The sequence below is a fragment of the Acomys minous genome (assembly GCF_964271855.1).
Source record: "Acomys minous genome assembly, chromosome: 16".
Classification (NCBI taxonomy): Eukaryota; Metazoa; Chordata; class Mammalia; order Rodentia; family Muridae; genus Acomys; species Acomys minous.
The window spans coordinates 69,988,364-70,016,075 of NC_140498.1; the positions used below are offsets into that span (position 1 = coordinate 69,988,364).

Here is a 27,712-nt window from a genome sequence, read left to right on the forward strand (position 1 = left end):
CAAGAGCAGTAAATGCTCTTAACTGATGAGCCATCTCTCCAGCCCAGGCTGTTTTGTTGAGATGGGGGTCTCTCTATGTAGCCCTGGCTGACCTTAAACTTGCTGTGTAGACCATGCTGAGCTCACAGAGATTCACCTCACAAGAACTCACCTCTTGGGGGCTGAGATTAAAAGCATACACCTCCACACCCAGCCCTCCCCCCCTTTTTTTAAATAGGGAATCAACACTGTAGCCCAGGCTGGCATCACGATCCTCCTCCTTCTGCCTCCACCTTCCAAGTCCTGAGATTCTAAGTGGCAGCCCCCACAACTGGTAAGTTTCCTTCTTATTTTCAAATATTCTTTTTTTTGTTTTGTTTTTTGTTTTTTGTTTTTTGAGACAGGGTTTCTCTATCCTGGACTCACTTTTGTAGACCAGGCTGGCCTCGAACTTACAGAGATCTGCCTGCCTCTGCCTCCTGAGTGCTGGGATTAAAGGCATGTGCCACCACACCTGGCGATTTGTTTGTTTTTCAAGACATGGTTTCTCTGTATAACCTTGGCTGTCCTGGACTCTGTAGACTGGCTGGCCACAAATTCACAGAGATCCACATGCCTCTGCCTCTGCTATTTTTAAAAGTTAGTTTATTTTCCTGGGTTTTGTTTTTGGTTTTTTTGGGGGGAGGCACTTGTTTTTTTTTTTTTTTTGAGACAGGGTCTTACATAGCGGGTCTTAAATTTAACACGAGCTCCTCATCCCAGCCTATACCTTTGAGGTGTTGAAACCAAAAGGGTATTCTGCCACATTCAGTTTAAGCAGCGCTGGCAAGTGATCTCAGGGCCCTGGGCATGCTAGGTGGACAATCTCTCAGCTTCGTATCACCAGCCAATTTTGGCTCTTTACTAGCAGGTAGGTCTGATGGCTCAGGCTTGTCATCCGAGCAGCATGGGAGGCTGACATAGGAGAATCCCAAATTCAAAGTCAACCTGGGCAATTTAGTGAGACCTGGTGACCGGTGCTAATGGCATTGCTGTGCTTGGTACACACACAACGCTTCATCCACACCAGAGGCTCCTTATGATTGGTCCACTGCCTCCTCTGGCAATTTAAGCAGGCTGTAGGGCTCATGTGGCAGGCCAGCTGGGGACAGCAGGTCAGCCTGGGGACACGGTCCCGGGTTGCCATGTTCTATGATACCACAGTTGACCACAGCTGCTCCCGGTGGTCATCTCTTGTGTGCTGTCCATAGTACAGGCCGAATGTGGAGAGACAAGTGGCAAAGCAGAAAGCGATGGAGGGGGAGGCCCTGGTGGTGGGGACAGCAGAGCCTGGCGGGGCACTGAGCCTCTAACGCAGCAGACTGGGCAGAAGCTGCTTTACATAGGCTGTAACTACGGCGCTGCAGCAGTAAGAGAAACCTGAACCATCGGGCAAGGAGCAGCCAGGCCAGGAAGAAAAGGGACTGAAGAAGCCCAGAGAGGGTGGAAAGTGGAGGCTGAAAGACAGAAGCCTGCAGTGAGCCAGAGAGGGGAAAAGGAAACCACAGGTCCCGGTAGCAGGAACCGCACCGTGGAGTTGCCAAGGCTGTAGGGCCAAGCTGAGAGCTGTAATCCTGTCTGTTCTGGAGGGTTGCCGAATCCCAATACTCAGGCCCTCCTAGAAACGGCAACCATCCCAGCCGCTGCCAGGGATGGAGCAGTCAACTTCCTAGGTGTATGTAAGAGCTACAGCAAACTCCCTATGGTAGTACATCCTGGGAGGCCCAGCCCTTGGGAGGGGGAGGCAGGAGCAATGTGAGGAGGTCAAGGCCAGGCTCTGTTATATGAGTTCTTGTTTCCAAAAGGCAAAGACAGCAACAAAAGCTGTCACAGCCGGCAGCACCCTGCTGTCCAGCATCAGCGCGACCTATAGTGGTGGTGGACACCCTGTGCTGCCACTTTGTGCTGACATAACTATAGCCATAGCCAAAACCCACCTTTCTGTCTTGTCTTTTTTGGTTTTGGTGGGTTTTTTTTTTTTTTTGAGACAGGGTCTCAGGTAGCCCAGGCTTGCCTTGAACTTACTGAGGAGGAAGCTGAGGATAACCCTGAACTTCCAATATTCCCAACTCCTCCTCTTAAATCCTGGGATTACAGACATGTGCACCTTCATACCTAGTTTATGGAGTATTGAGATGTGGAACCCTGATGGGTGTGGTGGTGCACGCCTTTAATCCCAGCATTCGGGAGGCAGAGGCAGGTGGATCGATGTGAGTTCGAGGCCAGCCTGGTCTACAAAGCAAGCCCAGGACAGTCAAGGCTACACAGAAAGACCCTGTCTCAAAAAACCAAAAAAAAAAAAAAAAAAAAAAAAGAAAGAAAGAAAAGAAAAGAAAAGAAATAGAACTGTGTGCTGCTGAGAACCCTACTCTTCCTTCTTTTAAAAATTTTTTTTATTTTTTGTTTTTATTTTTGTTTTGCTTTTAAGCAGCAATTGCGTGGCTTCCCCTCGCCCAGTGCAGCTGGCTGACTGGGGAGAATGGTACCTGTAAGCTTTACACCTTAATTTTGGCACCAGATCAGTCTTTCAGGTGTGTAAACAGAATCTGACTCCCTTAGTGAGGAGGCTGAGAAACCCGAGCTTCAGGAGGCCAGCGTCTTGAGCAGGTGCTGCAGGGCCACCAGAAAGCTGCGAGGGCAGAGACACTGAAAGGAAAGTCACCAGGCCAGGAAGCAATTGGACTCCCCTGCTTGCTGGGTCTCCCCCCTCCCCCTGCCTCCACCCCCCCCCCCACCTTCTGCTTTCTGCTTTGGGGCAGGAGGGACCACAAAGGAAGGTTTTGTTTGTTTGTTTGTTTGGGGGTTTTGTTTTTTAGTTTTTCTTTGGGCCCTTGTGGTTCCCTGTAGAAAGGTTGAGGGCATTTCCTGGTCACAGTGTGGTTCTGGGTGTGGCAGGGCGGGGCAGCGCAATAAGTCAGGGTTGAGACAAGCCTAGCCTTGACAGCAGTTCCAAACCAGGATCCAGACACCAAACCCCACCCCACCCCACCCCCCCCTGCCAGGATGGTGGTTACCGATGAGCAGTAGCGCCTCTCCTGCATGAGCTAGTGCCCAGAGCAAAAATCAACCAAACTCCAGATACCAATGACCACTCTTTGCTTCACTGGGGATGGAACCCAGGGCCTCCCCGCCTCCCTCTCACAAGGGGATTTTAGGCAAGCGCTCTGCTGCAGGGCCACCCCCTACCCTTGTTGTTAAATTATTTCTCTATATTATTGTTGGACTTATCTCTCTCATACCTTTACGTGAACTCCATCCCGGCTTCATGGCACATGCCTTTAATCCCAGCAGTCGGAAAGTGGAGACAGGCTGAGTTCTGAGTTCAATTCCAGCCTGGTGTGTGTAATGAGACCCAGGCCCGCCATGGCTTCATACTGAGACCCCATTTCAAACCAAACCAAACCAACCAACCAAACAAACAAACAAGCAAAAAACACAATCAAAAAAGGAACTGGCTGCTTACTCAGCTTGTAGAGCGAGGACCCTTAACTGCTAAACTGTCTCACAGGCCCCAGCACTTAAGGACTCTAGTCTGGTCCCTTTGCCAGGGAATTACAACTGCAGCCCTCTTTTATTTATTTATTATTTATTTATTTATTTATTTATTTATTTATTGAGACAGGGTTTCATTAAATTCCTCAGGCTGGCCTGGAACTCACTTTGAATCCCAGGCAGGCCCTGAACAGGTGATTCTCCTACCACAGCCTTCCAGGTAGCTGCAACTATAGGTCCGAACCTGCTGCAGGTTAGCAAACTGTGAACTGGAGCTTAAAGGAAAAAGCCACACCTGTGTTGGAGATGTTGCGGATACATATCCAAATTATCCTGGGCTCTCTTTAGCGCCCTCTTCAGTAGGCATTCCTTTCTCGCCTCTCTGACCTAACATCCTATGGTTGTTAGGTAAATCCTTTCCAGACAGATTTACGGATCCCTTTCCTTCCACCTACTCCGAAGCTTAAGACTCACCAGGCCTCAGCCGGGCAGTACTGACGCACACCTTTAATCCCAGCACTCGGGAGGCAGAGGCAAGCAGATCTCTGTGAGTTTGAGGCCAGCCTGGTATACAAAGAGTCCAGGACAGTGAGGGCTACACAGAGGGGGGAAAATAACCCCACTCACCAGGCTTCAACATTTGAGGCCTGCAGCAGAGATTCCCCCCACTTCTTTGTAACCCACTTACCTGGTGTTCCATCAGGTGTCACATTCCCTGGAACTGGGGTTGTGAGCCACCATATGGGTACTGTAAACATGTGCGGTCCATCCCATTGCTTTTTCTTGAACAGAGCTGGAGTCTGCGGCTTCCATTAGACCCTGCTTGTGTGTCTACCTAATGGTGTGTACCCTGCCAGGGCATGGCCTAAGAGGAAGAAGAAACAAAAGCTCCCAGGAAAATATCCCCTCGTTTCAAAAGCCTGTGCTCAAGAAGCGGAGAAGACAGGGGATAAAGCAGGCAGAGGAAGAGGAGAGGAGCACCCCACAGGACTTGGGTAAATTTCGGCAGGCCAGACGCTGTAGAATGCCAGTGGGTGGGTGGGTGGGCAGAGTATAGACCTGTGGCTGAGGCAGGCTGAGGGTGGGGCCATGCCTGGCACCCCAGGGATTAAGCCGAGCTCTGGGCTGAGGCAACTGTGTGCTCTCACATTTGGGCCTACAGCAACTGGCAACTGGCATGATGCTCTGGCCCAAGAGCAGTGGGCATCCTTCCCAGCAGGCTCTCAGAGCAAGCGGTACAGGCTTCCCACGCAGCTGGCTCCTGGGTGTGGCCCCTAGGAGGTCCCAACATGTTACACGGATGATGCCTGGGAGGCTCTGCTTGGATACTGACTCAAGGAGAAAGGCGTGAAAGGGAAACTGAGTCACTGAAATAACCAAGGGAGCTACAGGTTTTTCTTTCTTTCTTTTTTTTTAAGTGTTTTAAATTTTTACATTTTATGTGCAATGGTGTTTTGCCTGCATGTATGTCTAATCGAGAGTGTTAGATCTTGGAGTTACAGACAGTTATGAGCTGCCATGTGGGTGCTGGGATTTGAACCTGGGTCCCCTAGAAAAGCCTTAACTGCTGAGCCATCTCTCCAGCCTGGGAGCCACTGGTTTCTAAATGGAAGACTCCAGGAGACCTGAAGAAGAGCGAACGACTAGGGACCAAGGGGCTTCCTCTTTCTAGGGAAGTGGGTAGAGAAAGACTTGAGGATGTGCTAATCAGAATCCTGGGGAGAGGGCTAGAGAGATGGCTCAGAGGTTAACAGCACTGTCTGTTCTTCCAAAGGTCCTGAGTTCAATTCCGAGTAACTACATGGTGGCTCACAACCATCTAGAATGAGATCTGATGCCTTCTTCTACTGTGCAGGTACACATGTGGGCAGAAAACTGTATAAATAAATAAATCAATCTTTAAAAAAAAAATCCCGAGGAGAGTGGAGGGACTAGGCAGGACAGAGATGGGCTGAAGGAACTGAGCAGACATGCCACAAGATGTTTAAGAATAACATAACACCCCAGTACTCGGGAGGCAGAGGTAGGCGAACCGCTGTGAGTTCGAGGCCAGCCTGGTCTATGTAGTAGGTTTCAGGATAGAGAGACCCTCAAAAAGAGAGAGAGAGAGAGAGAGAGAGAGAGAGAGAGAGAGAGAGAGAGAGAGAGAGAAGAAAGAAAGAAAGAAGGAGAGATGTTCACAAATGCAGGTAGAGGTGAGTGTCTCTCACCTGAAGTCCTGATGACCCCCCCCCCCCCCCCCCCCCCCCCGCCAGACAAGGTTTCTCTCTGTAGCCTTGGCTGTCCTGTCCTGGACTCACTCTGTAGAGCAGGCTGGCCTTAAACTCACAGAGATCTGCCTGCCTCTGCCTCTGCCTCCCGAGTGGTGGGATTACAGGCGTACCTGTGCACCCGGCCCGATGAGTGGGCTCTAGACGTGTATCTAAACTGTCCTGATGTCTCCCTCTAACGCTCATGGAGGCTTGCGGGGCAGCCTCTTCACTGGTCCTCTAACTTGCCAGACTTGCTCCTGCTCAGAGCATTTGTTTAAAACAGATGGTTCCATGGGCCGGCGAGATGGCTCAGTGGTTAAGAGCACTGTCTGTTCTTCCAAAGGTCCTGAGTTCAATTCCCAGCAACCACATGGTAGCTCATTATAATGAGATCTGGTGCCCTCTCTTGGTGTGTAGGCATACATTTGGGCAGAATACTATATAATAAATAAATAAATCTTAAAAAGAAAAAAAACCCAGAAAACCTATCATCAACAACAACCACCACAACAAAGCCTGTCTGGTTCTCACAGACCTGGCAGCAGGGACTCCCCCAAAGGGTACCGGCCTGATCACACACAGGTCTTCCCTTCCCTGTGACACAGGCCAGGCCTGTCAGCGCTTGCTCACCCACGTAGGCGAGTGATGAGTGTTCTATTTGCTCTCACCCATCTGTGTATGTATTTTAAACTCTACATTGAAATATTTTAGGACTTCTTCAACACAAAAATAGCAAGATTGGTACAGAGCATTCCGGTCTGTTCTGCTTGGCTTTTCGACATATTACCATGTTGCATAACGAAGGCACAAGAAGCGATAGACACCAGGAATTTAATTCAGGCCATTGTACAATTGACAAAGTTACAGATGAAATTCAGAGCTGACTGCTTCCCTCCCTTCTGTTTGTGTGTGTGTGTGTACATGTAAATGTACACACACACACACGCGCGCGCGCGCACGCGTGCGCATTCATACTTCACCTGTGCAAGTCTGTAGAGGTCAGAGATTCATGTCAGGTATCATCTATCATCTTTTTTGTCGTTGTTTTTTTTATTTTTTGAGAAAAGGGTTTCTCTGCGTAGTTTTAGATGTCCTGAAACTTTCTCTGTAGATGGCCTCAAACTCAGATACTTTTTTTTTTTTTTTTGCAAGACAGGATTTTTCTTTGTAGCCCTGGTTGTCTTGGAACTCACCCTGTAGACCAGGCCAGCCTTGAATTCAGAGACCTAGCTGTCTCTGCTTACCAAATGGTGGGATTGCATCACCACACCGGGCTGTTTAAAAATTTTAATTATGCATATGTGTACGGCTACATGAGGGTTAGTACATGTGAGGGCAGGTGGCAGAGTCCAGAAGAGAGTGTCAGATCTCCTAGACTGGTGTCACAGGGGCTTGTAAACTGCCCATCGTGGGTGCGGGGAACCACACTGGAGTCCTTTGAAGAGCAGCTAGCATTCTTAGCCTGAGTCATCTCTCTAGCTCCTCTCAAACTCAGGACCTCTGGAAGAGTGCTCTTAACCTCTGAGCCATCTCTCCATCCCATGGGTTACTTTTCATTCCTTTTGAGGCACTGGGGACAGAAATAAGGCTCTTGCCTATGTTAGGCAAACATGGAGTTATAGCCCCAGCCTGGGTTGTGTTCCAATCAACATAGCGGACACTTAGGGTTGTGCACGGCCCGCCCGCGCCCCCCCCCCCCCCCCCACTGACTGTTTCTGCCTGTCATTACCAGATCTGGATCCTGGGGTTATTTTCGTTTTGATAAGGTTACAAGTAGCTGGGCTTGAACTCCACCTCCAAGTGCTAGGATTACAGGCATTTTGCAATGATGCTGGTTCAAAGATTTCCCTTCTCCTTTTTCTTTTTTCCAGACAGAGTTTCTCTGTTTAGCCCTGGCTGTCCTAGAACTCGATCTGTAGACCAGGCTGGCTCACAGTGATCCACCTGCCTCTGCCTCCCATGTGCTGGGATTAAAAGAGTGTACCATCACTATCGGGCTTTTTATTTTTATTTTTTCCGCTTTAAAAAATTAATTTGTGTGTTGTGGAGGAGGCAGGCACATGCCACTTTGTGCAGGGGCAGGTTAGGGTTGCCAGTTTTTTTCCTGCTACCACGTGTGTCCTGGGGATTGAACTCAGGCTGTCGGGCTTGGAGACGAGTGCCTTTACCCCTGAGAGTTGCCAGCCTTTTCATTTTATTGTTTCTGTGTGTAGCATCCGTGGGTATGTGGAGGTCAGAAAAAGAGTTCTTAGTGGACTTGTTCTCTCCTTCTACCTTTACGTGGCTTCTGGGGGCTGAACTCAAGTCATCGGGCTTTGCTTGCCAAGTGCTTTTACCCACTGAGCCATCTCACTGGCTCTGACAGGTTAAGCCCATTTGTTAGCCAGGCAGTGGTGGCGCACACCTCGAATCCCAGGACTCTGGAAGCAGATCTCTTGAGTTGAGGCCAGCCTGGTCTACAGAGTTTTAGGACAGCCAGGGCTACACAGAGAAACCCAGTCTCCAACAAACGACGGCCATAATGAAGCCCATTTGTTCACATGTGGTGGACTAAGGGCTCCTCTTATTTTCTCACCTCCACTCCGGGGAGGGTTCTCTTCCAACTTAGCATCTTCCCTTCAGATGGAGGCAGCTGGTGAGCTGGCTCAGAGGTTAAAAGTGCTTGCCCCGAATCCATGGTGGAGAGAGCAGGCTCCTGACGGAGGCCTTGATGGAGGTGGTCCTGGCATGTGGATGTGACCCTGTCTATGCTCACCCAGTTGCCCACTCTAACTTCAGATCAATAAGGCAGCTAAAAATAGCCGACTCTGTGGGACTCGCCTTCCCTGATCTAACCCAGCCATTCTGTTTGGAGCAATGGGAAGGAAAACACACCCACACCATGAGCAATTAATCCACTATGGCTCTGATGTGCAGCTGGAGCCCCAGCAACAGCTGAACAGGAAGGTCCATGAAGCCTAAAATACTGTATATCCCTTTGCAAAGATGCTGAGCTGGGGGCGGGGGATGGCAGAAGACTCAGCAGTAAAGCTCCTGCCTTAAATAAGTGAGGGACTGGGGGTGTGGCTCAGTGGCAGAGCCCCTGCCTAGAATCCTCCAGTGAGGGGCTGGGGTGTGGCTCAGTGGTAGAGCCCCTGCCTAGAATCCCCCAGTGAGGGGCTGGGGTGTGGCTCAGTGGTAGAGCTCCTGCCTAGAATCCCCCAGTGAGGGGCTGGGGTGTGGCTCAATGGTAGAGCCCCTGCCTAGAGTCCCCCAGTGAGGGGCTAGGGTGTGACTCAGTGGTAGAGCCCCTGCCTAGAATACCCCAGTGAGTGGCTGGTGGTGTGGCTCAGTGGTAGAGCCCCTGCCTAGAATCCCTCAGTGAGGGGCTGGGGTGTGGCTCAGTGGTAGAGCCCCTGCCTAGAATCCCCCAGTGAGGGGCTGGGGTGTGGCTCAGTAGTAGAGCACCTGCTTGAATCCTACAGTGAGGGGCTGGGGGGCATGGCTCAGGGCACACATTTGTAAAGTCTTAAGTTCAATACTCAGTAACATACAGTAAGAAAATAAAATAGCTGGTGCTTGGGCCTACAAGATGGCACAGCAGGTCAAGGTGCCTGCTGCCAACCCTGCCAATCTGAGTTTAATCCCCAGGACTCACACGGTGAAAGGAGATAACTGACTCCTTCAGGTCAGACTCCTACATGTACACTGTAGCCTATGTGCCCTCCCTAATAAATAAAGGAATGTAATAATTAAAATAAAAAACTAAGAGAAGGCTCGGTGCTCACAATGACTCAGTGGGTCTGCTGGTCCTGTCATGCACTGCTAGCAAGTGTCCATGTGATGCTGACACCGTTTGTCATGGGAAGAGATGGATGGGTGGCAGTCTTGTTTTGTTTTTTCTTCTCTAGACAGGGTTTCTCTGTGTACCCCTGGCAGTCCTGGACAAGCTTTGTGGACCAGGCTGGCCTCAAACTCACAGCAATCTGCCTGCCTCTGCCTCCTGAGTGCCAGGAACGGGTGGAACTTTAAGGAATAGCAAAGAACACTGGTCAGTTCCCATGTCAGTGATGGAGCTCCAGCAACAAGGGCAGCGGAGACAGAGAGAAATGCAGCTTGGCCTGCACTCACTGGGCCATGCATTGAGGCCAACCTCCCCCAGCCTCACTCACGGCCATACTGCATGCCCTCTAACCCTGGTGATGGCCGGGTCGTGTTTGGCATTCCAACTACCTCATGTCAGAATGCATGTCCCAGGCAGTGATAACTGACCCTAGAGGGGCCCATGGAGTCCACAGCCACTGTCCCTCAGGCTTTTGTAACAATGTAGTATAATCAGTCAGATCACACACATGGCCACACAAGGTAACTATCATAAATAATTTAATTCCACAAAAGGCAAAGCAGAAATGTTAACATCTGTTGGAAAACAATCCCCACCCTGCATTGTTTTAATAAAAATATTGGCTGCTGATAATATCCACTTAAAAATCTTTTAGGCACTTGGTGGAAGAGATACTGGGGAATAACTATTTTACTGACTGCTGGAGGCAGTGGCAGGGAGGTCTGGTTTCCTAGCCTATCCTTACCCACGGGCATCACTAACACTGAGGAACATTAACACCAGGATAACACACCCACAGTGCAAGTTCCAGTGTACATAAAACTGGGAGAAGCAGGGTTGTGGTGGCACACGCCTTTAATCCCAGTACTGGGGATCTCTGTGAGTTCAAGGCCAGACTGGTCTACAAGGTGACTTCCAAAACAGCCAAGGATTCACGGAGAAACCCTGTGCTGAAAAGCAAACAGAAAAATTGGGAGAAACTTCATCAGTGAAGTCAGGACTGAGCCCAAAGGAAGCGGGCGGTTGTTTTTAGTTGCTCTGGCTTCCCTGCTGGGTGAAGAGCATTCTTGGTAAGCATGAAGGCAGCCCAGGACCCCTTGGGGCTTGTGATGGAGCCTTAAAAACATTACGTTCACATAGCTAATTGGGAAGCTGGCATGGGTGGGAGCATATCACTTTAATATTAGCTTTCTGAGGCCTCTATATACAGTGGGCATGTTACCAAATCCCAGAATCTGCTTAGCAGAGACAGACACTGCAGCTCAAGCACCATTTGGTGGCTGGTGGGGTCCCAAGGATGCTTGGGCTATGGGCACAGCTGCCTTAAATGTGTTGCCTCCCTGCCACTGGTGTTGCCTTTCCAAGAGCCGATGCCCTTCAGTGGTCGCTGCACATGTCACCGAGCAGCAGCCATGGTCTGCATGTGCTGCAGCAGCTGCTCACAGTAGGCAGCTGAGCGGTGTTTGTGGACGACAGCCTCGGTCTCCCGCACCAGCACATCTGGGAACAGGACGCTGCCCTCCTTGAGGACTTCTAGAAGAGAGCATAGAACTCTGAATCCAGCAGCAGTGGGCTGGGAATCCCCCTTACGGCTCTACAGAGCTGGTAGAAGCTTTCCTTTGGGTTGCGGGGTAGATCCCACAGGCCTGAAAACCACCTTCCTGAAGCCTTGGGTAGAATGTTTAGGAAGTCACAGGGTGGTGGTGGAGGGTGGGGTCTCATGGCCTCCGAATGCAGCAACGCAGGAGCTACTGTGAATGTGTATGTGTGTGCACATGCGTGTGGGACTCAAGGGGCAACCTTTGGGGGTTCTTTCCTTCTGCCATGTGGGTCCTGGATTGAACTCAAGCTCCACCCTTGACAGCAAGTGCCTTTATCTGCTGAGCCATCTCACTGGCCCTGCATGACATATTTCTTTGCAGCAGGTGCTTAAGCCAAGGAAGCTGAAGGAGGCTTCAATGTAGCCTGAGTCTTCTTTTACCCTCTGCAACAATTATTCGACTCTTCTTCCCTCTAAAGCAGCAGGGTCCACAAGTGCCCTTCCTGTATCATGCTAAGGTGTTTGTGAAAGTATTATTATTATTGCTATTCCTAGGGTTTTGTCTATGTGTGTGTATATGTGTGTGTATGTATATGGAGGTTGGATGTCAGTGTTGAGGTGTCTTCTCTACTATTCTCTACCATCTTTTTCTTTTTCTTTTTTTTTTTTTTTTTGACACTGTAAACGAGCCTTTTGCCAAGTCTGACATCCTGAGTTCCATTCCTGGAATCCACACGCTGGAGTGAGAGAAGCACCTACTGCAAGCTATCCTCTGATCTCCATGTACACAATGCTGTGGCACAGTGTACACACACACACACACACACACACACACACACACACAGAGTAAATATAAATATAAAAAAAAATGGGAGCTGGAGAGATGGCTCAGCATTTAGCAGCACTGGCTGCTTGCTCTTCCAGAGGATCAGGATTTGATTCTCCTACCACACGGCAGCCCGCAACCACCTGTAACTCTTCTGGCCTCCATGGCTACTGCATGCATGTGATGCACAGACAGACAGACAGACACGCGCACGCAGACACACAGACACACACAGACACACACACACACACACACACACACACACACAGTCTCAACTGATTTAGGGTACCAGAACCCAGAGGCAGCTACAGTCTGTGGGCCCTGGAGAGCTCACCTAGGACGGTGTCCTGGATGGCGCTTTCAGGATCATCCAGGTGGACCAGCAGCTCCCTGTACAGGAACTGGACGCTGCTCTGATAGGCAGATTTCCCATCGAAGCTCTGTATGCACTTCAGCCAGGTGAGCAAGGCAGAAGCAGCTGCTATCCTCACTTCGTTGGAGACGTCATCTAGGCGCTTCAAGAGTTCTGTTGGGAGGCGGAGTAGATGTGAGAGCCCAGGCATGAAAATGTATGGCAGGGCTTTTTTTTCTCTTTCCTGAGACAGTTTCTCTGTGTAGCCTTGGCTGTCTGGGACTCACTCTGTAGACCCAGCTGGCCTCAAACTCATGGAGATCCACCTGCCTCTGCCTCTCAAGTGCTTGGATTAAAGGCATGCGCCACCACTGCCCGGCTATTTTACACTTTTTTTTTAAAATTTCACACTTTTTTAAAAAACTGGGGACCTGGACAATTTCTTCTCTCAGGAGGGTCTCCTGCCTTTATGGGCTACACCCTAGTGCCCTGGAAAAAGAGGCTGGCTCCATTTCCAATAGTGCCTGGTGTGGTTCTCCTCCTCCCTCCCTCCCCCTCCCCTCTCCCTCCCTCCTTACCAGGGTAGACCTTGAGGAACTTCTCTGGCTCCACGGTACCCGCCGAGCTCTTGAGGAATGTGCTGATGATGTGGCAGGAGACTAGGCGTGTAGTCTGGGAGTCATCCTCCAGCGTGGCCAGCACTCGTGGCATCAGGGTCTCCTGCGCCTCTTGTACCTGGAAGCCACAAATAGGTGTGAGGACATGTGGGGCCACCCACGCTGTGAGACTGCATCAGTGCCTTCTGCCAGGCAATGCAGCCAGGCTGTTGGATCAAATCATACCTAGAGGTAGACTTCAATCTTTTTTATTTGATGCGTGTATGTATGTGGGCATGAATGTGGCCGTGTGGACACAGTAAGAAGACAATTTGCAGGAGTCGGTCCTTCCCTTTCACCAGATGGGTCCTGGAGATCAAACTCAGGCTATCAGGCTTGATGGCAAGTGCCTTTACTTGCTGAGCCATCTTGTTGGCTCGTGAACCATTTTTACCATCCATCCATCCATCCATCCATCCATTGGTTTTTCGAGATAGGGTTTCTCTGTGTAGTCTTGGCTGGCCTCAAACTTAGAGATCCATTTGTCTCAGCTTCCTGAGTGGTGAGAGTAAAGGCCTGTGGATCCATGTCAACGACAGACCAGTCAGCTCACCCATAATTCCCCAGAACTTTAAGGGTAGGCTCAACCAAACAAGTGAGTTCTAGGATAGCCTGGCCTACAGAAAACCATCTCAAAGGGGGGAAAATATAACAACCAACCAACTGACAAAAACAAACAAACAAACAAACAAACAAACAGACAAACCCACGAGGGGCCAGAGAGGTGATTCAGATTAAAAGCAGAAGCTGGGTGTGGTGGTACACATCTGTATTCCCAGCACTGGGGAAGTGAAAAACCAGAATTCCTACGGTCTAATGGTCAGCCAGCCTCTCTTACCTACTAGGCCATGCCAAGCCAGTAAGAGATCCTCCCTCAAAAAACAGCATGTGAGGAATGACTCCTGATGCTGACTTAGTTAGGGCTACTACTGCTATGCTGAAACATCATAACCAAAACAACTTGGAAAGGAAAGGGTTTATTTGCCTTACATATCCTAAACCAGTCTACTGACGGAGGTCAAGACAGGAACTCAAACCGGGAAGGAACAGGAGGCAGGCAAGAGCTCATTCATGTAGGCCATGGAGGAGTGCTGCTTACTGGCTTGCTCAGCCTGCTTTCATACAGAATCCAGGACCAGCAGCCAGGGCTTCCCATCTACAATGTGCTGGCCTGCCCACATCAATCACACCTTAGGAAAATGCCCTCCAGGCTTGCCTGCTTATAGCTGGATTTTATGAAAGCATTTTCTCAATTGTGGTTTCATTCTCTTGCTCAAGCTTACATAAAACTAGCCAGGATAGATATTTAGAAGTTAACTTCTAGCACACGTGAACACACACACACACACACACATACACACACACACACACACAGCAAAAACGAAAGAACCCTTTGCCCTACTATAATAAAATCCAAAGTGTAGGCAGTTCTTGGAGGGGTGCAGTGGAGAGAAGAGGCAGGAGATGATGGGAGATGCGAGGTGTGATAGGGAATTTTTTTTTCTTTGGAAGTAGGAAAGCTGGGCAAAGTGCAGCTGCCCTGTCACACCCTAACAGGCACTGGAAGCTGAGGCAAGAGATTCATAGTTCAACTACCTGGGCTACCGACCAAGTTCAAAGTCAGCTGAGAAATCCTATTGAGATCCTGTCTCAAAACTAAAAGTAAAATCAGCCATAGAACATTGCTTAAAATACCTCAGTGAGGGGCTGGGGTGTGGCTCAGTGGTAGAGCACCTGCCTAGAATCCCCCGGTGAGGGGCTGGGGTGTGGCTCAGTGGTAGAGCCCCTGCCTAGAATCCCCCAGTGAGGGGCTGGGGTGTGGCTCAGTGGTAGAGCACCTGCCTAGAATCCCCCAGTGAGGGGCTGGGGTGTGGCTCTGTGGTAGAGCCCCTGCCTAGAATCCTCCAGTGAGGGGCTGGGGTGTGGCTCAGTGGTAGAGCACCTGCCTAGAATCCCCCAGTGAGGGGCTGGGGTGTGGCTCAGTGGTAGAGCCCCTGCCTAGAATCCCCCCAGTGAGGGGCTGGGGTGTGGCTCAGTGGTAGAGCCCCTGCCTAGAATCCCCCAGTGAGGGCCTGGGGTGTGGCTCAGTGGTAGAGCCCCTGCCTAGAATCCCCCAGTGAGGGGCTGGGGGCGTGGCTCAGTGGTAGAGCACTTGACTAGCATGTAATGGGAGATAGGCCTGGGGTAAAAACACATTTAGATGTATACATAAGGCTTTATAGGACAAGAGAATGAGGAAGGCATGAGGCAGTGAAAGGAGGCTAAAAGGGTCTGTAATCAGCCTGAGTCGGAGCCTGTGGTCACCAGGAGGGTATCATCTTTAGAAAGGAGGTAAAAGGGATGGAGAGGGTATGTGTATGTGACCTGGGCTGCAGGCCTCTCCTTAGGGGGCCCAGGGGAAGAAGGAAGGCACCCCCACTGAAGGAGGTGCTGGTGAGGAAAAGTGGTGTGGCAGTGGGCACTGGGGTGAGGACCTGTAAATTATGACTGTACTGCCACCTAGTGGATCTGCAATGGCAGCTCATGCTTCTGTGCCACTTTCCAGGGAAGAAGCTCAAGGGCTTCTGGAAATGGGCCTTTTCATGGTGAAATAAAGGCCCCAGAGCAGGGCCAAGGGACGATGGCAGGGGCTGACTGGCTAGGGCACCCAGTGGGGAGGTGGAGGGAGAAGCAAGTGGGGCGACACTAGGCATCCATGCCAAGTGGGAAGGGATCACAGGACAAAGTGAAGGTTTTGCCTGCAATTCTGCTGTTCTAGGAGCAGAAATATTCATTCTCTAAGAGCGAATGCTCCTGGGCTCAGAGTTTTATTCTAAATTTCAGATCATGTTAAGCACTTCTGTTCTAATCTGGTCCGCTGAATTCCTCAAACCCTATATACCCACAGCACACCATGCAGCACCATGTGATAATTGGTTAACAGCCTTGTGCTGTCAGCAGGGGGCGCTCACACGCTGTGAGCAGATGGTGGAGAGGGCTGCCACAGTCCTGGGATTGCAAAGGCACATGCTGGGGCAGAAGCAGAAACACTTAGAGTTTCTTAGAGTTTCACTGTCTCTTGGCTCACTTCTCTAGCCATGTTGACAGCAGTGTGGGCCTGGCCGGCCACCGTCAGCGAGTTCATCTGTGGGTTGCTAGAAACTGAGCCCAGGAAATATCCTCAACCCTAAGCCTGTAATTTTGTGAAGATCATTCAATAGAAACTGATTTACAAGGAGACCCAATAGCTGATGGAGAACCGGCTTTGGCACCATTCCCCCCACCCCCACCCCCTCCCTTGAGACAGGGTATCTCTGTGTAGTTTTAGCTGTCTTGGACTCAATTCGTAGACCAGGCTGACCTTGAACTCAAGAGATCCTCCTGCCTCTGCCTACCAGAGTGCTGGGATTACAGGCTTTGGCACTACCACACCCGGCTTTGGCACCAATCTTTAATAATACACGCTATATTGTGTGTACAGTTGTAGCAGACATAATGCATGTGTGTGTACATGTGCTTACAAAGGCCAGGAATCAATACCAGGCATCTTTTATTATCATTCTCCAACACACACACACACACACATACACACACACAATTTTCTATGTGTGTATCTGCTTGTCTATACGTGCATGCCTTCAGTCCAGAAGATGGCATCAGATCCTCTGGAGTTTTAGGTGGTTGTGAGCCACCAGACATGGGTGCTAGAAACTGAACTTGGGTCCTCTGCAAGAGCAGAAGGGCTCTGAAGCACTGAGCCATCTCTCCAGCTACCACTTTATATATGTTGACATAGGGTTTCTTAATAAAACCAGAGTTCACCGACTGGCATTTACAGGCTGGTCAGTGAACTCCAGGAGTCTGTCTTTGCCCTCCCGGTGCTAGGGTTACAGACCCATGTGACTATTTTTTTTAATTTTATATATTTTATTTAATTTTAAATTTATGTGCATTGGTGTGAGGGTGTCAGATCTTGGAGTTACAGACAGTTGTGAGCTGCCATGTGGGTGCTAGGAATCGAACCTGGGTCCTCTGGAAGAGCAGACGGTGCTCTTAACCACTGAGCCAACTCTCCAGCCCCCCATGTGACTATTTTAACATGGATGTTCGGGTATCCAAACTCAGGGGCTTGTGATGGCGTGTTCTCCCCCAGCCCCAATGCTATAGCTGCCTGAGTATTGGCGATGTAAATTATGTAACTGCCTGGCACACAGGGCCCAGCTCCCACTGCATCAGACACTGTGCTGAGGCTTTTCCTGGAAAATCCCCTTTTTTACGCTAGCCAGAGAGTTTAATTAGCATTTCAGACTGATAGCCAGAGCATAGGGAAGTGATGGATCAAGATTCAAACCCGAATTGTGATTCTGAGATCTGTTCCTAATCACCATTAGCACAAGCCACGTGGTAGGAGCAATGAGCTGTGGCCAGTCAGAATAACATCACAATTCACTGCAGCTGTAAAGTACACTTGATTTTGAAGACCCAGTACAAAACAAACAACAGCAAATATCTCAAGTTGTGTAAAAGATTGACTCCTGACTGAATATGTTTTGAGTATGCTGCAGCAATACACATATATTACGAAAAAAACCCTTAAATAATCTTCAGTAGGTTTGTGTGATGGTTAGGTTAAGTTAACTGTCAACTTGACAGGACCTCGCATATCCTATGGCCTGCCTCTGGGCATCTTGATTAGGCTAACTGACATGGGAACGCCTGTCTTACTTGTGGACAGGACCAATCCCTGGGCTTACAGCCCTGACTATATAAAATTGGGAAACTGAACTGGGCAGCAGCATGTATTCCGTTTGTCTGAGACAGGATCTCACTCTATAACTTTGGCTGGGCTAGAACTGGCTATGTAGTGCAGGTTGGCTTTAAACTCAAAGATCTGCTTGCCGTTACCTGCCAATTAAAGGGACTTGCCACCATGCTGTCTGCATTTTGACTGGATGTGAGGTGACCAGCTGCTCCAAGCTCCTGCTGCCTTAACTTCCCACCCCGATGGACGGTCACCTTTCCCGTGACACAGTATGAACCCTTTCTCTTTTGAATTGCCTTTGTCAGAGTATCTTATCACAGCAACAGGACAGGAAACTAAGACAGTTTGTAAGCTTGAGGCAGGGACCAGATCCTAGATTCTTCAAGGAGATGGCTGCTGTGACAACAAGGGCACTAAGACCTGGACCCTGCCTTGACTGGGCCCCCACTTCCCCACTGCTAATTGAAAGACACAGCCCTGCAAAGTCTCATGATACACACACTGACCGACAGTTATATCCTTACCTGCTTGGCAGACAGGATGTCACTGCTGGTGAGTGCCCACAGACAGGATATGGCGGCCGTGCGGATGGCTGCAGCTGTCCTCCCTGCATGCCACTGCAAGTTGGGGGCTAGGATGTCACTCACTACCATCTCCAAGTAGCCATGGAACTGCCTGTGAGAAAGGACACAGACTACTCTGAAGGACATGCTGCAGTTTGGGAGTGGAACTGGGCCTGACCCTGTAAGTGACCGTTGTGAAGCGATCCATTAAGGTGGTGGGCTTGGGGGGCTCTGTGCTCAAGTGCTACACCAACCAGGATCAGCTATATGGGTCACATGGCACCTCTGTCACTAGCCACTGAATCTGCCACCTGCACCATTAAAACGAAGGAAGCAAGAAATAACATGGACTGGGTGGTGGTGCACGCCTATAATCTGAGCACTCAGGAAGCAGAGGCAGCATCTCTGTGAGTTCGAGGCCAGCCTGGTCTACTGAACAAGTTCCAGGACAGCCAGTGCTACACAGAGAAACCTTATCTTCAAAAATTAAACAAACAATAACAACAACAACAAAAGAAGTAATCAGGGCTGGAGAAATAGCTTGCTGCTTTTTCAGAGGACCTGAGTTTGATTCCTGGCACCCACAGCAGGCAGGTTACAGCTACCTGTGTCTCCAGCTCTAGGGGATGCAATGTACTCTAAGGGCCTTTCCAGGTGCCTGCACACATATGGCACTCCCACACACACTCCTCCTCCTCCTCTTCTTCTTCTTTTTCTGATGATAATTTTTTCAAGACAGGGTCTCTATGTAGAGATGGCTGTCCTGTAACTTGCTCTGTAGACCAGACTGGCCTCTAACTCACAGAGATCTGCCTGTCTCTGCCTCCCGGGGGCTGCAATTAATGGCATGTGCCAGCACTGCCCAGCTTAATTTTTATTATTATTATTTTTTTATTTCTTTGGTTTTTCAAGACAGGGTTTCTCTGTATAGCTTTGACTATCCTGGACTCACTTTGTAGACCAGGCTGGCCTTGAACTTATAGTGATTGGCCTGCCTGTGCCCCCCAAGTATGGGATTAAAGGCATGCACCACCACTGCCTGTTTTTTATTTGTTTTTTTGAGACAGGGTTTCTCTGTGTAGCCTTGGCTGTCCTAGACTCGCTTTGTAGAGGCTGGCTTCGAACTCACAGAGATCCGCCTGCTTCTGCCTCCTAAGGGCTGGGATTAAAGGCCTGCGCCACCACACCCAGCGTCCTAGATCAGATTTTTACATGAAATTTTATACTGAAGCTGCCAAAGGCTTGGGCAGAGCTTTCTGTAGTTCCTCCTTGCTCTCTCGCAGGCAAGCACCCTGGGTGGGATGCCATAGTGCCGCCTTCTGGCTTGCTGTGTGCACTGCCTTCTCCACATGGGGAATCCTGACCCCTAGGAGGGGCTCACCCTGCCAGAGATGACACCCTCAGACCGAGCCTTGTCTTGACAACCTTTCATTCTATCATTTTATAATCTATATATCAAAACCAAACAATATTTGCTCGGGCTACTTTTATGTCAACTTGACACAAGCTATATTCAGCTGCGAGACTAACTCTAAGGGGACCACAACCAAAATACTATCTCCATGAGATCTGGCTGTAGGTAAGGCTGCAGGGCATTTCCTTAATTAGTGATTAAAGTGGGAGGACCCTGCCTATTGTGGGTGCCACCGCAGGGCTGGTGGTCCCAGGTGTTATGAGAAACCAGGCAGAGCAAGCCATGAGGTAGCTAGTAAGCAGCCCTCCTCCATGGCCTCTGCAGCAGCTCCAGGTTCTTGCTCTGACTTTCCTCATGGACTGCTACCTGACAGTATAAGGGAAATAAACTCCTCCCCACATTTTTTTTTTTGGATCCTGGTGTTCCATCACAGCAATAGATACTCTAAGACGATGTTATTTTCAAACTGTCCCCACCCAAACAGAAGCAATTCTCTCATCGGTAACTCATCTGCATAACTGGATTCTTTAGGCTGACTCCTTGCAGAGAGGTCTGCCATGTGTCTTTGGGAACCTGGCCCAAACCTAGCAGCTGTGTTTGTGGGTCAAGGGTGGCGCTGTTCCTTAGCACACTGCGCTATGTGTGGAAAGGGCCACAGCCTAGTTGCAGCACAGGCTGCCACACACTCACTCCATTCCTGTGTATAAGCCTGCTGATGGCCTGCTGCCAAGACACTCATTAATACCTTTTTATGGTCCCTTTACAGCCCTGAGGTTTTTGCAGACAGCAGGAAACAGAACTTCCTGCAGTGAGAGGCTGGCAGTCAGCCCCAAACTAGGAGTGCACTCAAAGGGGAAAGGTTAGAGTAACCAAGTCACAGGGGACTTTAAAAGTCTGCTGACCACACTTCATGGTGACAGGTTCTTTGGGGGAGGGGCGATCTGGGGGGGCAGGGAGTCCCAGGAGCTCACCCAGGGCTATAGTGTTTAGGTCTCTGTCTTCAAGACCCAGGGCTGGCAGGGGTGCTCAGGCTTGGGAGGTCCCAGCACGACTGAGTCTTCCTCTGCCCAGTGAGCCGGGGAAGGCAGTAGTTAAGATACTCTGTGTGTGGCCTTCTTCCAGGGCTGCTCTGATTTTCTATGTCCTCCACCACACTCACAGGTCCTCTCCCAGGATGAGTTTCTTCTGGGTTTTGGGATGCTCCCCTCCTCCCGAGAGCCTGTTCTTTCCTAAGCTCTTTGTTCGACTTTCTCTTTACATCAAAGCCATAAAACAGAGGCTCTTAGGCTGCAGTGCTGCCTCTGGGCTCTTCTGCGATAACAGAAAGCTACCCCTAAGCCTTCACCATCAATGCTAATTCAATCAGGTCTGTTAAGTCTGAAAGGTACCAAAGGCTTTTAAAACTGAGCAGCAGATACAGAAGCCATTAATAGTTAATGTGCCCTAAAACTTTCTCACTCGATGGAATTTTAATGACTCCCCTAAAGTGACTTTGATTTACTGTCTGTGTCTCTGAGGCATACTCACCCAGCCACTGTTTATCCAGCAGGTGGAGACTAGGGATACAGACCACCAAGAAGCCCGTACTTTGGACCTGGGAGGTCCTGCCCAGGGCAGCATGAGGAGATGGGGGACCCATCCAACACTCATGTGGGATCTACAGAGACCTGAGGGCTGACCTACCCCTGAGAGTCCACAGTGTCTGTAGGCCTCAGCAGCATCGTGGACAGGATGGAGAAGAGCTTCAGGCGCATGTGTGGGTCTGTGGTGGGCTGGAGACAGGCCCTGAGGGTGGGGATCACATGCTGCAGTGCTTCTCCCACAGCTGGGCCTGGAAAACAGAGGAAAGGGGCTGTAGCAAGCTGCTGGCTTCCTATGCATGCAATCACTACAGTATCTGTGAAAGCTGGAAGCAGTGAGAGCCCTGGAGCTGGAGTCACAGGTGGTTCTAAGCCACATGATGTGGGTGCTAGAAGCCAAACCTCAGGCCTCTGCAAGAGCAGTAAGAGCTGTTAATCGCTGAGCCATTTGCCCAGCCCTCTTTTGTTTTTTTCTTTGACACAGGATTTTACTCTGTAGTCCAGACTGGCCCTGAGACAATACCTCAGCCTCCAACTGTTCCTTAGTGGCCACCCACTTCTTGTTTTGAGGCAGGGTTTCTCACCGGCGTGAGATGCGATGCTTAGGCTTGGCTAGCTGGCCACTGAGCCCCAGAGACTGGCCTGTCTCTACTTCTCCAAGAGCTGGGGTTACACTGGGGTGGTGGCACAAACCCTTTAATCTCAGCACTTGGGAGAGGAGTTCAAGGCCAGCCTGGTCTACACAGAAAGTTCCAGTGCAGCCAGGGCTACACTTCATAGGCCTACTTTTCAAAACCGCTAAAACTAAAGATAAGAGTATCTGGAAAATGTACCAAAGCACTCATCAAAGTATGCCCACCATTGGCTCAAGCCGTGTGGTAGGGAGAGAGGAGACAGGATCCTGCTCCCTTCACTCCCACCCTTGCCCCAGGCCACAAAGACTTCCCAGGGCAACCTCAAGTTTGAGGGCTCACTGTCTGGTGCCTGGACCTGCACAGCCTCTAGACTTGGGCACACACAGCTCACTCTCCAGAACGTACCCCAAACACTTCCCAGCTGTGTCCTGTGTATTTTAGCATAAGCCCAGGCACAACTGGCTAATTCTACAACTGAACAAGCCAAGTCACCTAAATCTTCCATTTCAAGCCGAGTTTCTCAAACCCCTGTGTGTCCAGTGCCTAGGAGGCTGAGGAGGCAATGGCTCTATCCACCTGAAGCTGTGCAGGTCTGAGGAGAAGGAAAACAAAAATGGCACGATGGGAAAAGCAGCCGCTGACCTGATGAGACAAGCAGGATCCCTCCAGCATGGGCAAGTGCCAGAGGAGTGCTCCAAGCAGCACAGGCAAGCGCCAGGGTTTGCTCAGACTGTCAACATCAAAGGACAGACGTTTGGCAACCTGCGACTGACGAGCCAGGACTCAGACTAAAAGCCAAATGCCCAAGCTGGAGTTTCATTCAAAGGAAGAAAGGGGACGCGGAGGAGAGGGAAGCTGACGCTCCACATGAACTTCAGTAGGAAGCAAACAGTCTTTCATGAAAATATCCACCTAACGAGGGGCAGAAACTATGTCCATGGTTAGAGTGCTTTCCTAGTACGCTTGGGGTCCTGAGTTCCAGCCAGCACTGCACAAAGCAGGCACGTCATGGACGCCTGTAACCCCAGCACTTAGGAGATGGAGGGAAGAGGAAGCCATCAAGTTCATCCTCAGGCACATAGCAAATTTGGGGCCAGTCTTGGCTGCATGAGACCCTGTCTTTAAAACAAAACAAGTTCACCCAGAGAAACACGTTCCTTAGCAGTGCAAGCTTTTCCGGGGGCTGGAAACAGGAAACAAAGCTGCACCCTCAGCTCCTGGCTTGAGCCCTGGGTGTACTCTGCCAGTGGTGAATGCAAACAAGTGTACCAGCCTGTGCTCTGGTCTGGCACCAGCTCCTGTCACAGTGCTGTTATCACCAGTGTTGACGGGGTGGGAGGAGCTGCTGCCCTAAGTGAGTACTTCTTGTACTTCTGGTCTTTACATCTCAGCAAGTCAAAACAGAAAGACTCCAAAGGAGCTCAACCTGTGGGTTTTCATGCCCACAGCCCATCTCCTAGGCACCAAGTAGGCCTAGGAGCTTAGGGCCCAGGGGGTGATGGGTCATGGCCCCCAGAGGGATCTGGGCTAATCTGAAAGGAGAGTACATTACCACACTGACTATAGCAGGGCTGGAGGCCACACAAGGGCACTCAGCAAGCCACACTAAAACTACAACAATGCACCTAATTTAGCCAAATTGAGTACAAAGGGCCCAGCTGCAGGCCACCCAGGCCAAGGGTGGAAAGGGTACTGTGTCCTGAGGAATGTGGTAGGACTTCTTAGGATACGAGCTCACAGGGCCAGGAGCAACCTCATCGAGCAGGACCTCTCAGCGTGTGGGACAGCCTGCGGCCCGAGCCCATCGTTTCTGCTGTCATTTCTTCCTGTGGGTGTGCACATATGGAAGCCAGAGTTGACATCAGGTGTCTTCCTCAAGTGGTCTTCACTTCATTTTAGAAACGGCCTCACTGTACCTAGGGCTCCCTGATTCACCTAGGCTAGCTAGATAGCAAGTCACAGAAACCAGAGTTATGGCCCCTGTAAGAGCAGCAGGTGCCCGTAACCGCTGAGCCCTCTCTCCATGTCCACACCTGACGTTCTAAGACTGGCTCTGGGGACTGAACTCATCTTCTCACGCTTGTGCAACAGGCACTGACTGACTCACTGAGCCATCTCTTCAGTCCCGTAGGCGCCATCTCTGCCTTCTGAAACTGTCCACAGCAAACTATACCTTCTGGCATAAACACAGCGACGCCGTGCCACCTGCCAGCTGGATGGCTGGCACACGGGAAGGGGGGCATGTCTTTTGTACCTACAGCCTCTCCTCTCCTCTCCAGAGCTGGGGGCTCAAGTAGGATCTGTGAAGGGGGCTGCACCACTTGGCATTAAAATGTTTAAAAAAACAACAAAACCCCACTAAGGATTATAAAGCAATGCTTCTCACTTCTGCAATGAGCTTCTGTGGCTGGAGAGGCTGAATTTCCTTGTAAAACAAAAGTATCTAAAGAATACGAGCTGCAAAGGAAGCCATGGCACAGCCCATTTCCAAGGCTTATCAGAGAAGCCATTTCTCCTGGGCACAGTGGCTCATGCTTGTGACCCCAGCATGTGGGAGGACAAGGCAGGAACAGAACTGGTTTGACACCATCCTAACCCATGTAGCATGATCCCATCACACAAACAAAATTGTCTGGGTCAAGGAAAGGTCATGTGGCTCACAGATGGCCCGTGAGGATGGTTGCAGCTGTGGCCTGGCTTGGGCAGGCCAGTGTCCTGAGGCTCACCTGCCTGGGTGAGGACCACAGTAAACTTCAGCAACTGCACAGAGTGCACTGTCCACTCGCCATGGGAGGCCGTCAGCTGTTCCAGGAGTGCACCCACGTGCTTGCGGTAGAGGTCCTGACTGCTGGGGATGTCCTCCACCTCAGCCAGCGTGTCCATGGTCTTCTGGACCTAGAGAGACGTATACAAAGATTGGGACCAGTCTGTTTTTTAAATTAAAAATGATTGCCGGGCTTTACAGACCTGTGGGCAGTTAGAATAAAGACCCAGAGCTTTATTGATTCTTATTATAGCTTAGGCCTTAGCTTGCCCTCCCTACCAGCTAGCTCATCTTAACTTAATTAATCATCTAGTCTAATCCACCACCCACCATGTGGCCTGGTAACTCTCTCTCATCCAGTCCCAGCACCTGCTCCTCCCCATGTCACCTGTCAACTCTCACTGGCACCTGTTCCTCCCCAAGTCACCTGTCAACTCTCACTGGCACCTGCTCCTCCCCATGTCACCTGTCAACTCTCACTGGCACCTGCTCCTCCCCAAGTCACCTGTCAACTCTCACTGGCACCTGTTCCTCCCCAAGTCACCTGTCAACTCTCACTGGCACCTGCTCCTCCCCATGTCACCTGTCAACTCTCACTGGCACCTGTTCCTCCCCATGTCACCTGTCAACTCTCACTGGCACCTGTTCCTCCCCATGTCACCTGTCAACTCTCACTGGCACCTGATCCTCCCCATGTCACCTGTCAACTCTCACTGGCATCTGTTCCTTCCCATGTCACCTGTCAACTCTCACTGGCACCTGCTCCTCCCCATGTCACCTGTCAACTCTCACTGGCACCTGCTCCTCCCCATGTCACCTGTCAACTCTCACTGGCACCTGTTCCTCCCCAAGTCACCTGTCAACTCTCACTGGCACCTGCTCCTCCCCATGTCACCTGTCAACTCTCACTGGCACCTGTTATTCTCCATGCCACCTGTCAACTCTCACTGGCACCTGTTCTTCTCATTGTCACCTGTCAACTCTCACTGGCACGTGTTCTTCTCCATGTCACCTGTCAACTCTCACTGAACCTGTTCTGCTCCATGTCACCTGTCAACTCTCACTGGCACCTGTTCTTCTCCATGTCACCTGTCAACTCTCACTGGCACCTGATCCTCCCCATGTCACCTGACAACTCTCACTGGCATCTGTTCCTCCCCATGTCACCTGACAACTCTCACTGGCACCTGTTCTTCTCCATGTCACCTGTCAACTCTCACTGGCACCTGTTCTTCTCCATGTCACCTGTCAACTCTCACTGGCACCTGATCCTCCCCAAGTCACCTGTCAACTCTCACTGGCACCTGTTCCTCCCCATGTCACCTGTCAACTCTCACTGGCACCTGATCCTCCCCATGTCACCTGTCAACTCTCACTGGCACCTGCTCCTCCCCATGTCACCTGTCAACTCTCACTGGCACCTGCTCCTCCCCATGTCACCTGTCAACTCTCACTGGCACCTGTTCTTCTCCATGTCACCTGTCAACTCTCACTGGCACCTGTTCCTCCCCATGTCACCTGTCAACTCTCACTGGCACCTGCTCCTCCCCATGTCACCTGTCAACTCTCACTGGCACCTGCTCCTCCCCATGTCACCTGTCAACTCTCACTGGCACCTGCTCCTCCCCATGTCACCTGACAACTCTCACTGGCACCTGATCCTCCCCATGTCACCTGTCAACTCTCACTGGCACCTGTTCCTCCCCATGTCACCTGTCAACTCTCACTGGCACCTGCTCCTCCCCATGTCACCTGTCAACTCTCACTGGCACCTGTTCTTCTCCATGTCACCTGTCAACTCTCACTGGCACCTGCTCCTCCCCATGTCACCTGTCAACTCTCACTGGCACCTGCTCCTCCCCATGTCACCTGACAACTCTCACTGGCACCTGTTCTTCTCCATGTCACCTGTCAACTCTCACTGGCACCTGTTCTTCTCCATGTCACCTGTCAACTCTCACTGGCACCTGCTCCTCCCCATGTCACCTGTCAACTCTCACTGGCACCTGCTCCTCCCCATGTCACCTGTCAACTCTCACTGGCACCTGTTCTTCTCCATGTCACCTGTCAACTCTCACTGGCACCTGCTCCTCCCCATGTCACCTGTCAACTCTCACTGGCACCTGCTCCACCCCATGTCACCTGTCAACTCTCACTGGCACCTGCTCCTCCTCATGTCACCTGTCAACTCTCACTGGCACCTGTTCCTCCCCATGTCACCTGTCAACTCTCACTGGCACCTGCTCCTCCCCATGTCACCTGTCAACTCTCACTGGCACCTGCTCCTCCCCATGTCACCTGACAACTCTCACTGGCACCTGATCCTCCCCATGTCACCTGTCAACTCTCACTGGCACCTGTTCTTCTCCATGTCACCTGTCAACTCTCACTGGCACCTGCTCCTCCCCATGTCACCTGTCAACTCTCACTGGCACCTGCTCCTCCCCATGTCACCTGTCAACTCTCACTGGCACCTGCTCCTCCCCATGTCACCTGTCAACTCTCACTGGCACCTGATCCTCCCCATGTCACCTGTCAACTCTCACTGGCACCTGCTCCTCCCCATGTCACCTGACAACTCTCACTGGCACCTGTTCTTCTCCATGTCACCTGACAACTCTCACTGGCACCTGTTCTTCTCCATGTCACCTGTCAACTCTCACTGGCACCTGCTCCTCCCCATGTCACCTGACAACTCTCACTGGCACCTGTTCCTCCCCATGTCACCTGACAACTCTCACTGGCACCTGTTCTTCTCCATGTCACCTGTCAACTCTCACTGGCACCTGCTCCTCCCCATGTCACCTGTCAACTCTCACTGGCACCTGTTCCTCCCCATGTCACCTGTCAACTCTCACTGGCATCTGCTCCTCCCCATGTCAACTGACAACTCTCACTGGCACCTGTTCTTCTCATTGTCACCTGTCAACTCTCACTGGCACCTGTTCTTCTCCATGTCACCTGTCAACTCTCACTGGCACCTGATCCTCCCCAAGTCACCTGTCAACTCTCACTGGCACCTGATCCTCCCCATGTCACCTGTCAACTCTCACTGG

The 27,712-nt window shown here is 50.8% G+C and overlaps 1 protein-coding gene across 2 annotated transcripts in view; it reads right to left on the bottom strand.

The window, feature by feature from the left end:
• Positions 1-10,107: 10,107 nt before the first annotated feature.
• DNAAF5 (dynein axonemal assembly factor 5) overlaps positions 10,108-27,712 on the bottom strand; it is a 41,083-nt gene continuing 23,478 nt past the window's right edge. For both annotated transcript variants that reach the window (XM_084764250.1, XM_084764249.1), the window contains 6 exons: positions 24,619-24,787; positions 21,361-21,508; positions 18,225-18,375; positions 12,882-13,038; positions 12,286-12,477; positions 10,108-11,118 (listed from right to left, as the gene is read on the bottom strand). In XM_084764250.1, coding sequence (XP_084620376.1) covers positions 10,982-11,118; positions 12,286-12,477; positions 12,882-13,038; positions 18,225-18,375; positions 21,361-21,508; positions 24,619-24,787 — 954 coding nt within the window. In that variant the 3' untranslated portion in view covers positions 10,108-10,981. The remainder of the gene's footprint in view (positions 11,119-12,285; positions 12,478-12,881; positions 13,039-18,224; positions 18,376-21,360; positions 21,509-24,618; positions 24,788-27,712) is intronic.